This window comes from Onthophagus taurus, chromosome 2, assembly GCF_036711975.1.
Source record: "Onthophagus taurus isolate NC chromosome 2, IU_Otau_3.0, whole genome shotgun sequence".
Lineage (NCBI taxonomy): Eukaryota > Metazoa > Arthropoda > Insecta > Coleoptera > Scarabaeidae > Onthophagus > Onthophagus taurus.
Window position 1 is genome coordinate 13450300 of NC_091967.1, and position 15227 is coordinate 13465526.

The window sequence follows — 15227 nt, forward strand, 5'->3', positions numbered from 1 at the left end:
TGTACTAGTATTGAATGAAACCTTTCTGCTTGGAAAACTTTCCAGCCCAGCATTAGATGACTTCTTTAATCATATTGACGATAAGAACAAAGGCCTTGTTGTGTTGTAAAAAATTATTTTCCACAGTATGAAAAGATGATAATATCTTCAGTGACTTATTAAATCTTTTAAAGTTAAATGGCCATATATTTTTACGAACAACTATATATCTGTTGTATAAATTTACTTGATATTCAACAATAGAGAAATCGAAATTATTACATAAACTTTAAATCTGTACATGTACTTTCGAACTTTAATTAATCTCATTCATAACACTTCAATTATTTTTGTATTGAAAAAGAATAAAAGTTAATAATACATACCTTTAGTTATGTATTGTTTCAGTTGTTTAAAAACAATGTGCTTTATTAAAAGATATGATAATTAGCGAAAGCGTGTGGTTTATGAATGTGACTTCTAAAAATTTCACACGATGCCTGTAATTTAATCTCTTCATAAGAAAAAAAATAAAAATAAAATCATCTACATTTTCCATTAAAGCTTTTTGAAGAGATTAAAATATAACTCGGTGTAGTATTTTAAAATTTTTTTTGTGTGCTTAATAAAATAAAAAAAACAACTAAACAATAAAATAAAAAAAAGAAATATTTACGTGTTGTTATCGCCTCGCGTGCCTGATGACCCATCGGAAGTACTCGGTCGGTCCTGAAGCTGTCCAAACGCAAACAAAGGTGAAATAGTGCGAAACGACATTACGGCGATGTGTTTTATAATAATTAAGAAAGATGATAAATAAAATTAACCAATTTGAACGTTTACAAGAAGTACAACAAATTAGTAAAAATAAACTAAACATCTCTATGTATATAAATAAAGCGCTTGATTAATTCTTTTTCTTGTAAATATAAATTAACATAACGATTCTACTAGTAATAACGAAATAGTGTCACAAAACAAATAATATATCAACTTCAAAGACTACAAAAAAAATTGCGTCAAGTAGTACTACAATTAAAGCTTCTAAATAAATATTTCAAGAAAACAATGGCCTAAATATCTAAAAACCTTACGAACAAATTTTTTTTGTTATAATATTGTACACCTGCTGGTTAAACTTACGTCGTGTGTCAATGGTACAGTGGATGGTGATCCTGGTCTGATGATATCGAGGTCACTTTTACCAAGTACCGCCCCTAACTTCAACAAGTAAATCCCGGTGAGTTTGATTAACGATTGTAGCTTCATTTTTAAATCGGTTACGGACGCGTAAGTGTATTGGAATTTTTCAGGCACATCGTTCGGTTTGAATAAAGCCCTAGCCGTTTCATATAAACTCAATACACGCGGCTCACAATGTTCCATCTCGAATTTCACCTCTTTAAACATACGGAATTTCGCTTCTAAAACTGCTTCTTGTGCATTTAAATCAACCGGTTCAGCTGATTTTATACGTTTTTCAATCTTTGATAACCACTGTACTAAATCGATGATTAACGTATGGAAATTGTGGTTCTAAAATAAATAATAAATTATTATTTTATTCGATAATTAAATATTAGCCTCGAATTATTTTAATGTTTTACCTCTAATAATGTTTTTTGTAAATTTCTTTCCCAAGAAACCGCACATCTACAAATAGCATCCCACCTACGATTACCATCCTCCAACCTATCCCTAAACGTAATCGCCTGATCCGATTGTTCGCTATGTTCCGAAAGATGAGTACCAACGACATTTAAAGATTTCAAAACGCTTTTATGACTTTCCAATTCCAAGATAAATTGTTTGTGGTCTTGTATCATATCTTCCAGGACTTCCGTGTTAGATGAAACCGACCGTTGAGTGCTTTGTTGTACTTCCGCCGCTTGTAACCATTTCTCTAATCGCCAAAGATCCGTTTCTAGTTGTCTCCAATTTCTTTCGGTGCAAATCGGGCATAATAGCCTTCCAGTTTCACTAAATAATCAAAAAATATATTTTTTTTGTTATTTCAAAGGCTTTTTGAGATTAACTAAACTTACTGGTTGCAATAAAAAACGTATGCATCACAGATTAATGGTCTGATGATGAATATTATATTGATGAAAGTAGCATGGAATAGAAATACATTCACAATAGCGAGATTAGAAGATCAAGAAATATAAAAAAGGGAAGAGGGAACGTGCAGTGAATAAGAGAAATAATAAAAAATACAGTAAAATTTCAATACAATGGACTAAAACGGGTAAGTTATAGCCAAAAGTCCGTTTTAATATGCACACCCCGAGAACTGGTGCATAACTCGAAGGACCGTTCGTGACGTCACGCATAATTATGCGACTACTATTTCACACTTTGAATTAGCAAATGTTTAATTTTTTTTATTCGTGGTTTGCAATGTTGTTAGCTTGAGACTCAAGGGTCATAACATAAAATAAAGATCTTGATCGAGTTTAGTCGTGCATCTCTTAAGACATTAGTGAAAGTTAACACTAGTACTAGAACTAATAGAACTTGAAACATTCGGGTTTAACCGTGCGTCTCTTAGTTCCAAATCTAGTGTTAGTTCAATAAAAATATATAACAACCTAGCACTGAATCACAATTAGAACTAGAACTAGAATCATTCGGGTTTAGCCGTCTTAAGACACGTACGGCTAAACCTTAACGATTCTAGCGCTGAATAACAATTAAAACTGGAACTACTATCCTTGATTTATACATCGTATATCCAACTCGGGGAATACCCGTTTATCTATGAACATGAAATAGAGCAGCTTAAGGAAAATCCCGTTATAAAAGTCCGTTATATCGAGGTTTTATTGTAATATGGTGATGACTATACGCTTGATAACTAACTAAATAAGCGACTTAAATCAACAATAACAACCAGATATAAAAGAAATGTAATTAAAAAAAAATCTTACCTGACTTGTCGAATTTCATCCTCCCTTTTTACTGCATTATCAATAAGATTATTGTATTTTTGAATTAATTCGTCAACTTGCTGAGTTTGGGCATCTTCATTCGATAATTTACATTCGTCGATGAGCAAATTCTGATAGTGTTTTACAAGATCAATGGATGATTGGCAAGCAACCATAAGTTTAGCAATTTTCTTGCCCATCGATACTAATTCCGGTGAGTATTGTTGAGGAATGTCCACGGTAATAAGATCTTTTAGTTTATTTACATTTTTCATACCTTCGTCTAAAGCGGAACCAAGTTCCAATAAATACGCGTCTTTAGCACTGATCGAAGTCATTCTCGCTAATTGCGGTAAAGTGTCGACTTGAACCGCTGTATTCTGCTCCAATTTTAACGTTTGCACCTGAACTGCTTCTGGAACTTCTTTCGATCGTTTTCGTTGTGAGTATTCTATCTTTAATTTGCTTATTTTCTCCTGCGTGCACCTCCACAGCGTTTGGTATTCGTCTATCATTTCTTGTAGTTTATTTATATCGGCCTCCTGACTAGATTCCATGACTAATAACCCTAGTTTATCGGCTTCTTCAAGGACGGGTATTAAACCGACAAGAGATTCATCTATTTCTGAAATAACGCCTAGACTTTGTTCGGGAGATTTTTCGTTTCTCTCCATTCGAACAACTTGAAGCTCCGTTAATTGAGCGTCTAATTTCGATAAACCAAGTAAGGCGGTTGTTTGCGCTTTAATAAAATCTTTGTACATAATCATTTCTAGACGTAGCGATTCAAGCATTTCATTCGGTTTCGATTTCAGAGCTTCCCACTTAATTATTATTAATTTTATTTTGTTGGTTATTTCCAAGATATCATCGGTATTAATTTCGCTCGTTTGTAATAATTTAGCGTACGATTGTTCGATTATTTCAAATATTGGTCCGCGCGATTCAATTTCTTTGTTAACATTTTCGATTTTACCGATCATGTCGGGTATTTGATCTTTATTTACGATTTTATTTAATTGGTTAAGTCGATGGAGTTGCTCGTCGAGCCATTCTTCTTGGTCGGAATGTTTAAGCATTTCTTGTAAGAGTTGCCAGCATAATTTAATTTTTCGCTTTCTATCGGCGGAAGCCGCGCAAACTAATTTCCATCTTCTTTGAATGTTGTCCATTGAAGATGTTATGTATTCGCTGGTGTATTGAGCTTTCCACACATCTGTGTCGCTTAGGAGTAAAGTACATAGATTAAGAACTTCGGCAACATTTCCACTTTCTTTTTCTATCGATTTTCGTAAAGCGTCGTGTTCTTTTAACAAGCTATCAACGGTTTCTTTCGAGGTGTCTTTAAACGTAATAGGAACAGAAAGTTTTGCTTCGATTTGACTCAACCAAGCTCGGATTTCTCTAATTCTTACTTCTAACTTGTACATGGTGTTTAACATATCGTGAATTTTATTCACCTTCGATTTTCCGATGTTGTCTAAATACTCCCAACGATTTCTCACTTGGTTTAATCTAGCTTGGAGGTTTTGTTTCGCAACAACATCGCTGTATTCGTCTCCGCAAGAATCGATAAGCGTCGTGCCTGTCTCAACCAGCCAATTATATTCTTGTTCTTTTAAGGACATTTCTGAGTTATACTCAGATTCTATTTTTCGAAGGAGTTCTTCTGGGTCTTGGATTATGGGAAGAGTTTGTTGAAGAAGAATTGATTCCATGATTTCGGTCCATTCGATGAATTTGGTTTGTCTCGTTTCAAAGGCGGCTCGTAATCCTAATCGATCTTCTAATTTATAACATAAACTCTTTAATTGGTGTTCTAAATCGTTGTGTTGGTTCTTTAATAACCAGATTTCTTGACGTATCGTTTTAATATCTCTCGTGCTAACGCATTCTTTTAGTTCTTCTTGAATCACAGATAAATTTTCTAAGTCTTTTCTAGCATCGCCTAACCTAAACCTTAATCTCTGGAGATTTTCTAATTTGTTGCTAATTTGTTGGTTGGACATATTTTCGATTACAGTTTCTTTTATCGTGTCTTGTACATTTTCAAATTGCGCTCTTAAGGTTGTCGTTAATTCATCGTAATTTAATTTCGATTTTTGGATCCGTTTTAGGTAATTTAACCACGTATTTAATGCCGCGTCTAAATTTGATATCCTTTGTTCAATTGCAGCGTGTTCCATTTTTATCGACATCGCAAGAGCGCCATCGCAGAAATCTAATAATTGTTTTTGTTGGGATTCCAAGTTAGAAATTTGTTGTTTTCCATCAGGAACTCGTTTTAAAATGCCTTGTATTCTATCTAAAACTTTGGGAACTCTTTTCAACTGAACGTATCGTAATTGCATCCTTTCTCTTTCCGTTTCTATTTCTTTCAACCACGCCAATATTTTTGTTTGGTCCTCCCTGTATTTGTCCCATAAACTTAACCGATCTTTAACTTCACTATTTCTGTCAACGATTTTGGCTAACGTTTCGTTGTGTAGGTTTGTTAGAGAGTTAAATTGTTCCATAACTTTGGATTCGATCAGTTTGGTTTGTTCGGCAGGTGAAAGCATATTCATCTGTGATGCTAATAAGCTTTGATGGACCTCGCATAATCTTAAATGTTCGGATAAACTGTGGTAATCGGATGGGATTAAATCACTTAAGAATTGCTGTACGTTTATTAAATACTCCTCCCACAATTTTAAAGCGGCTATACTGTCTTCGTCTTTTATTAATCGCGCGCTTATTCTGTGGTATTGTTGGAAGGTTTCCCTGAAAACTTGTTGCCAAAGTTCCAAGACTTCAATCACGGAAACTTCACTTTGCACGGTTTCGCTTATCTCAACCGTTTTCTCGTTCAACGTTTCTATTTGACCTTCTGTTTTTGTTAATGATAAAAGATGTTCTCGCAACATTTTTAATTTTTCACCGGCATCAGCACTTTTTTGCACCGTATCTAAACTCTATTAAAAAAAAAAACGAAATAAATCTAATGTTTCTTTTTTGAAGATTATAATCTTACCTTTTGTATTTTTTCTAAATATAATTTAGTATCACTTAATTCTTGTTTGGTGTCGACTTTAAGTTTAGCTTTGGTTTCTGCCACTTCAGCTAGTGTGGTGAGGGTTTCTCGTACATCTTGAAGACGTTTTCCTAGCGCTTCAACTTCGCCGCCGAAAAGAGCGTGTTCATCTAAACCGACTGCGGAAGCTATATTTGCTACTAACTCGCGAAGTTGCGCTAATTTATTTGTATGAGCCGCTAAAGTTTCTTCACAACCCTTTAAAATAAAAAGAAATACATAAATTTATTAAATATAAACATATAAATAAAATATTACTCTCATGATAAGGACAAGTGTTGATTGAGTTGTCTGAGGTTGTAGACTAATTCATAAGCATGCCTTTATTTACTTTGTAAATAATCTAATTATAAATATGACATATACTGATAACAGTTTTATTGTATTATCTACACTAATTCTTATTTTTTGTTAATGTTAAAAGTTCAAGTAAAGATAACAAGTTTTTTTGTAACGCAAATAATTAATAAAAAAGTTGTTATAAATAAACTAAAACAACTTGTGTTTTCACTATTTCCGCCAGCATAAAACCATATTATGTAAAACATGGAAAGTGATTAAGTTCGATTGTGTGAATCGCGTGCTAATTCCGGATCTCCAATAACGTCGTTATTGCCGTTTGCAATTTCGACGATTCCAAGGTTAATGGCAAAGGGGCGACTTAATTAAATTGCTTTAGACAAATCGCAAACGCGAAATTATTCCGACAAACCTACAATCAACTGCTCCAATAAAATTAATGTTACTTTAAAAGAATTCGTGTGAATACATTTTTTTTTAAATTCTTTTAATTTAACGATTTATTTTTTAAAGATAATTATATTTGAAATGATGGTAAATAATATGTTTACAATAAAAGTTGTTGATTTGCTTTTAAAAAGTGATTAGAAATACGTGACTTAAGTCTTATGATCTTATATATTATCCAAAACTAATAGTGCTTTGAATTGGAGTTTGTGAAAATGCTTCTTTGTCGATTAAGAGTGTTGTGTACATTAAACTGTGATTGTAGAATAAATATTGGAAGAAGATTAAAACGAATATGCTTCCAAGTTACTGTTTAGTTTATTGCGAAATAAACCGTTATGGAAAGTAACTAAATGATTTAATCTGTGTTATGTTAAATCATTTTAACGCGAAACTGAGATCAAGGCGAATAAAAAAAAATTAGTTGTTTTTATGCAAATATGATATGATATATTGTTATTTTATTATAATTGATATAATTACCAATCAACAATTTTTTCCCCTTTATTCTTTAAAATCAAAAACGAGAATGTATGAATTTTTAATATGCATTTGAGCATATCCATTTATATTAACATTCCTTAAAAGTGAATTTAAACAAAAACATTGTTTTCTCCAAAACTGTTAGGATTGAAAACGAGCAACTTTTTAACATTATAAAGGAACGTTTGTAGATAGGTTGTACCAAATTTTATGTTTACAGGATGAATCATTCATTTTGTACACATCTTTAAAAATAACCTACTTAATTTTACGTTTGTTTAAGAAATTTTTTTTCCGAAACTGATTGGAATTTTGAAATTAAACTTTTTCAGCTCATAAAAGAACCTTTGAATTTAGGTCATACAAAATTTCAGGTTTCTAGGGTAAATCATTCATTTCATACACATTTTTAAAAGTCACCTACTTAATTTTACGCTTGTTTAGAGTGAAGATTATGTTCTCCGAACCTGTTAGAATCGATAACATGTAACTACATATAACTTCCTAGAAAAATAGTTATAGTTTGGAATGTTTTCAGGTTTGCACACTCACATTTTTGTTAAGAATTCACGCCAGCTTAACACCTTAATACATTTTGAGATTATGGAAGCATTAAAAAATAAAATATACAATAAAGTCAAAATGACCCAGTTTTTATAGATATGATACTTAACAGATATTCGTTATTATAGACCTTTTGGATTTTTATTCACAGCTTTGAGGTACTTTTGCTTAGCCTCAACCAATAGAGCGTGGAATGAATTTAAGGATTTCAACATTAAATCCCAATTGGAACAATAACATTTGCAAAAACATTGTTTTGGCAGCCTTGGCCAATAAGTTGATAATGCCCCAACATATTATACATAACATTGCACACCGAAAAAGAACATGTTATATGGTGGTCAAAAAAAATGTTATGGAGAAGATTGGTATTGTGAAAATTCATGATCATCCAATCTCACTAAGATGTTCTATTGATTTTGCTTGACTTTTTTAAAGCGTTTGATTTAATACTTAAACATCAAAAGCAAGTAGCATGTGAGTTGCCTGTGTAGGCGAACATAAACACGTAAGTATCTAGATCATTTTAAATATTTCTTAACATGTTTTCAACAACACGCGTTGGTATTCTTCAATATATCCTCTATGTACCTCCTTCCCATTCTGCATTAACCCATTCGCATCATGCGATTGGTTTTATGAGACAGTCGCATGATCGCGGAATATTCCGCGTTTGGTGATGCAAGCCTTTACGGCTCACGGAATATTCCGCACTTTTATGCAAATGGATTAAACTAGCCACTCCTCTTCCCTTCCTATCCAACTCATTTCCATGTTCTCTCCTTCATTCCTTGCTTTTGCACTAACCATCTCAATCACACTTTTTCCGCACCTTTTCTTTTCCTACTTTTGAACCTACAATCCTGAAAGGAGTTTCATCTACGTTTAATCCATCCTCTCTTTCCTCAAAAAAACAACATTCACTTTCAATACATTTTTTGTTCCATTCATCCTCTTCGGTCGGCACCATACAATAACCTCACGTAGCCCATAACAGGAAGAGCCTCTGAGCATTCTCACCCTTAATTATTCTAGAATCATCTGCCCTAACACAACAAACCCGACATAATCACTCTTTCCACAATGCTATTATAAAGTTGCAATGCTTAAATGACCGCTTTACTTAGTTATAGCTGTGAGTAATTTATAAGGTGCGTTGATCGATTGGATGTATTATATGTTTCAGGATTTGACCCTGCTGTGATTCAAAACGAGATATAAAGTTTTGGTCAATAATGCTAAGAAGCACTGCTTAAAATGAAACCTTCTAAGTCATCCGTGATGGTATTTGGGAGCCAAGGTATTTTAGCACAGAACGGAAGCAAGTTAAAGTTCCAAATCAAGTGTGGTTTTTATAATTCTGCGTGAAATTCACAAGAGAGTTGAGAACAGCAACAATTTAATTGTCTTAAAATGACATAAAAATTGAGAAGAGTGATCTTATGGCAAAACCGAGTTTGTACAAAATTGTTGAGTTAATGCCGATTTCTTAACTTTCTTTTATTAGCTTTGTTATTGGATTAATTATTGTAAAGTATTGTGTTACATTTTAATTATTGATGTTTAATCGATTAAAATAAAATCATAGACTTCTCATGATGAGTTGTTTATGTGGTAAACATAAAAATTAAGGTTTTCCTGTAAATACAGGAAATAAACTTTGTAGACATGACATTGCAATTTTGCTTTTACAACACATTCCGTTCAACGACCCGGTTTTATAAAAATGTATGTAAATCTAAAGTGTGTTATTATAAAATCTATTTAAAATTTAAAACCAATAATTGAATGCTATAAACTTCCCATAAAGGTTTGTTTAAATTTCGGAACCATTGTGTAAACAAAACATCTGTTAAAACGTTTGGATTTTCTCCAATAAATTTACATGACATTTAACGCGATTTAAAATCCACATTTTTTTACAAAAACAAACATTGCGTAAATTTTCGCATTTTTTTTTTAAATTAACCGCTATCACTCATAACTTCCGTTAAAATGTGAAGACCGCAAACATTTTCCTCTTAGATAGACGAACTGAATATTAATTTTTAAATTATAGAATATTTATATTCAAAGTTAGTGTCAATAACATTTTGGACCTTAAATAGTTTTGTAACAAAATTTCGAATACAATGTACCGTGTTACAGTTTAAAAATAGCAGACGGTGATATCATATCGTTGGCACCGCTTTTTGTTTAATATTTTTTTTTTTTCGTCTCTTGGTTGGAGATGCAAACACTTTAACGTTTTGATTTCGAATACATACATTCCTATATACGCTACGCAAGGTCTCCAAATTTTATTTATAGTTTAAAGGGGGTCTATTTCAAGAATTTCAGATTCTCTCTCCGCGTGTCGTCCATTCAAGAAAACATCGCGACATAGAGTTCAAACATGCATTGCATATGAACCGTGATAAGATTCCCTCGGCTGCGTGTTTTCAAATAATAATCGTTCGTTTTCTTGAAATACTTTGCACATTACTAACAAAAAGTAGATAAATCAAATACCTTTTTTTCGTCGTTTGTGCACATGACGAAAAGTTTTCACATCACTTCAAATTTTTAATTAACTGAGCAAATCCAACGTTAATTTTCGTTAAAAACTCGCTATTCACGTTTTTATGTTTAGTTATCAATAACAGAAACAACATGTTCAACGTCCGCACTCGAACTGAACGCGCGCAGACGTTTACTGAACGCAGTGGTAGATTTCGTTAAAGTCGAAGGGAACTAGGAAGGAGATTTTTGCAATAAAGGAGGTTCCTCCAGCTGGTCTGCAAAGTTGGGGTGTCATTGATTTAGGGATGCTGTACAACGTCTGCGCTATGTAACTATGATTTTTTTATTTTTTTTTAATAGCTGACTCGTATTGATTGAGTTAATTTTGAGATAATTATTCAAAACTAATTTTTTTTCTAATTATTTTATTTCATTAAGTTAAACGAATAGTTTGGTGCAAATCACAAATTAAAAATGAAATCGTGTTCTATTTTTAATCGTTGCATTTAAGATACCTATCTAAAATTAATATTACGTTAGGTTAAATTTATTGCACAGGGTGTAGCAGTTAATTTTTGAAATTCATCCATTATGAATATTAAATTTCGAGATAATCTCACATTCTCTTTGCAATTTGTATGACTCAAGATAAAAATTAATAAATCAAAGATTTATTACTTTCGTGGATTTTAAAAGATTTATTGCAAAACTATTACGTGGTCTATTTAAAAAAAAACCGCGTGTTTTAGTAAAATAAGTGATTTTGCCACTTCAAACATTTTAACCCTTTGTGTCCCGACGGTACTTTGAAGTACCGGTAGTTTTAAACACACATTTTTAAATTAGCATCTTTTTTGACACTTTTAGATTATACGAAAATGTAAGTTTCATTTTAACATTTTTTTAAAAATATTTTTCCAGTCTAACCCTTCAATTATTATACATCATTTTAAAGAGAAAGCTTTGAGCTTTAATTTAAAGTAAGTCTCATTCCTTAATTTCAATAAATACGGCTTCCAGGAATTTTTAAATTAGCATCTTTTTTAACACTTTTAAGTTATACGAAAATGTAAGTGTTGTTTCAACTTTTTTTTTCTTAATATTTTTCCAACCCAACCCATCAATTATTATACATCATTTTAAAAATAAAGCTTTGAGCTTTAATTTAAAATAAGTCTCATTCCTTAATTTCAATAAATACGGCTTCCAGGAATTTTTAAATTAGCATCTTTTTTGACACTTTTAGGTTATACGAAAATGTAAGTCTTATTTCAACTTCTTTTTTCTCAATATTTTTCCAATCCAACCCGACGATTATTATATGTCATTCTAAACAGAAAGCTTTGAGCTTTAATTTAGAATAAGTCTCATTCCTTAATTTCAATAAATACAGCTTCCAGGAATTTTTAAATTAGCATCTTTTTTGACACTTTTAGGATATACGAAAATGTAAGTTTTATTTCAACTTTTTTTTTCTTAATATTTTTCCAATCCAACCCGACGATTATTATATATTATTCTAAAGAGAAAGCTTTGAGCTTTAATTTAGAATAAGTCTCATTCCTTAATTTCAATAAATACGGCTTCCAGGAACTTTTAAATTAGCATCTTTTTTAACACTTTTAGGGTATACGAAAATGTTAGTTTTAACTCAATACTCTTTTCCTCAATATTTTTCTAATTCAACCCAACGATTATTATACATCGATGTAAACAGAAAGCTTTAAGCTTCAATTTAAAGTTAGTTTCATTTCTTAATTTCAATAAACACGGCTTCCAGAAATTTTTGAATTAGCATTTTTTTTTGACACTTAGATTATGCGAAAATAGGGGGATTGCACAAAGTTTCAAAATTTTTGACGTCTTGGGACACACTTTGTAAACTAACGACAGAATTAATTCTAATGAACTAGAAATGTGTTTGTTAAAACGACTCTAGCAAATAAGATTGTTAAGTATTGTAATAGGAGTGTTAAAAAGACATTAATCTTAGAACTTTAAGATGAGTGTTAGAATAACAAAATTATCATTGTAATATTTAACAAAGATCAGTAAACAATGACTCGTTACAAGAAATATTTTATTAGATAAATAACAGATTAGTAAAAATGTTGATTAGGAATGCGCATCGGCAAATTTGGCGCACTCTTGTTTTTGAGCGTCATAAATAAAAGAAACGAAACTTTGAAAAATTTGTGATCCAGAAAAGAAAAAAGGAAATTATTTATTATTCCAAATTGGCAATAAGGTTGAAATGCCCATAATGATGGACATGGTTGGCAATAGAACAGTCGTAAGGAACTAAAACAGTTATTATTACAACTATTGGCAATGAAAAAATCAGTTTACAGTTATTCTTGTCTAGCACATGGTACAAAATTGAATCCAAAGGTGATTTTAAAAAGGATATCGATATTGACGTTTCTTGTTGTGGTTTTTGTTCATGTTCATGAAAAGGGATGGATAGCTGAACACGGCATTGGAAACCAAAATTTCTTTTAAGTTGAAACACTATTGCTCAAAATGTCAAGAAAAAATCGTGTGGTGTTACTAATTTCTTTGGTGCACCGCGATAACTCGCTCCCAAATAGTATTGATAATAGACAACGTAGGTAGTATTCATCAAACATTTCTGCCATATAGTTAGAAGAACCAAATGTTAGTCATAGGCTCCAAGGTTTCATACAGTGTATATCGTAGTCGTCAATTCATCATGGTATACTTGGAAACAAAAAGATATGAGGTAAAACTAGAATTTCAGGAACTGAAGTTTTATTTGTAGTTTAAGTTACAACGAAACTAATTCCAGCAAGTCAAAAGGAATAAAATGAGAAAGATGTCATGTCTGCGGCATTGAAAAAGCTTTGCACAAAGTTATTCTACAAGAATAATAATATGATAAATAATGACAACCATTTTTTTAATAATCACCTTTCATTATCTTTATAATCAGCAAATTTGAAAAAAATCAATTTTTTTATTTGTATTGATTTTTCTGCTTTCTAGAATTTTTAAAGCAGCATTGTACCCAATAATGCTCTTATTCCTTCTTTACTTTTAGTGTCTTCATTACCTTAAAAATGCAATGTACCTCCTAATCTAGATAAAACGTAGTCTATTATACTCATTTCGGCAACATTACGTTCCTATTTCTATGCCCTAGATTAAACATAAATGAGGTCTCAAGATTTTGTTTGTATTGCGATTCTATTCTTAAGAACTGAACGGTCTAATTTTAAACTTCCAAGCGATTTTTCTTATTCAAAACAACATCATATACGACCTACTTTAAAAATTTTAAATAGAACGTATACACAGGCGTTATTAAGCTAGGAAACAATCTTGATTAATTTATTGTTCGAAACAATACATTAATTATAAATTAATTTTTAATAATGAATAAATTTCTTGGGATTCTTATTTGTAAAATTAAAATCTTTTCGTATAAGACGGATTTTAACGATATAATTTTAAATTTCCAACGAATTTATTTGATTAAAAAGAATTATTCAGTTACCTCGGTTACTCATTAATTAAAATTTTAAATATTTAAAAACTTTAAAATTCCTCATTAAAAAAAATATGAATAAAAAAAAACTTACATTAATGACTTGAACTGCTTCATCAATATCCAAACTATCCAAAGTCTCTATATTATTATCAATCCATTCTTTAACCAAATCTGAAGTATCCCGATATTGTTTCCATAATTCCGCTGCGTGTTGGTACTTGGAGCAAAGTTTTTTCAAGTTCGAACAAGTTTCGTTCCATGCTGTTACGGCTTCGGCGACGGCAGCTTCAACTTGAGTGCATATTTCCGGTGCGCAACTTTCAGTTAATGGCTCAGCCAGCGCTTTTAATTCTGCTATGAGATCTTCTCTTTTTACCATATCACCTGTGACGTTCTAGTAAATAAAAAATAAATAATTAGACTTTAAATTTAATGATTAATTTAAATTTGAGTACCTCTAAACGTTCTGTCGCTTTTAAAAGTCGATCGTAATCAACCATTCCTTGCACCGTAAGTAAATCCATCATGAATTCAGCTTCTTGAACGTTTTGTTGTACCATTTCAAGTTGTCGTTCAAATCTTTGCCACAAACTTAATCGGTTTTTCAATAAAGACAATAAATTCATTGATCTTCTTTCTAAAGCGGTGTGGGTGTCTTGTAACTCAGAAATGTCTCTTTCAACTTTAATGGGGGATACTGTTACTCTTAATCTCATTGGTAAGGTGTGTAAAAGTTGTCTTAATCCCATTAGATCTTGCCATAAATTCACTAAACCTTCATTGACTTCGTAACAATCTTGAGCTGCTTTTTCGACTGCTTCACTTCCCATTTTCTCGGCACCTTCGCACTGATCCAAAGTTTCCGAATAGTTCTGATGTTGTTTTCTAACTCTTTCAATGCCTCTTTGGATTGCTTGTAAACGTTCTTTCAATAGATGGCCGCCTTCTAATTCTTCATTGATTTGAACCTCAATTTGTTTTGATAACATTAAGAGATTTCCAACTTTTTCAGATTCGGTGGTTGATAATAATCCCAATTTGCCTAATTCATTTTGAATGGTACCAACTCTGATGGACATCGTTTGAAGTCTTTCGATGTATAAGTCTAATTCTTCTTCTGTTTTGATGATTCCTTGAAGACTGTTTAGAATTTCTTTTAATTCGAGTAGTTCTTGTTCTAAAAGTGTGAATTTTTGACTCATTGGCATATCCGGTGCGCTTAAATTTTCAATTACAGCGTTTTGCACGGCGTTTATTCTATCGGAAAATTTGTGCCATTGGTCTAAAAGTTCTGCGTGGAATTTTCTTTGCATCATTTCATCCGCAACTGGTACAACTTGTAATGATTTTTCTAATGCGTTTGTTGTTTCTATTTTGATGTTGTTGTGGACTTCTGTTTGAGCTTTTAATTCCTGAAAATAAAAAATAATTAGTTTTA

At 31.7% G+C, this 15227-nt stretch overlaps 1 protein-coding gene across 7 annotated transcripts in view; it reads right to left on the reverse strand.

The window, feature by feature from the left end:
- The window catches only part of LOC111425851 (Muscle-specific protein 300 kDa), a 112447-nt gene that overhangs the window by 2443 nt on the left and 94777 nt on the right, over positions 1–15227 (reverse strand). For 6 of the 7 annotated variants that reach the window (XM_023060129.2, XM_023060130.2, XM_023060128.2 and 3 more), the window contains 8 exons: positions 14245–15201; positions 13881–14183; positions 5923–6180; positions 2910–5863; positions 2025–2063; positions 1587–1959; positions 1123–1515; positions 656–714 (listed from right to left, as the gene is read on the reverse strand). In XM_023060129.2, coding sequence (XP_022915897.2) covers positions 656–714; positions 1123–1515; positions 1587–1959; positions 2025–2063; positions 2910–5863; positions 5923–6180; positions 13881–14183; positions 14245–15201 — 5336 coding nt within the window. The remainder of the gene's footprint in view (positions 1–655; positions 715–1122; positions 1516–1586; positions 1960–2024; positions 2064–2909; positions 5864–5922; positions 6181–13880; positions 14184–14244; positions 15202–15227) is intronic. The other variant, XM_023060127.2, reaches the window with a different exon arrangement.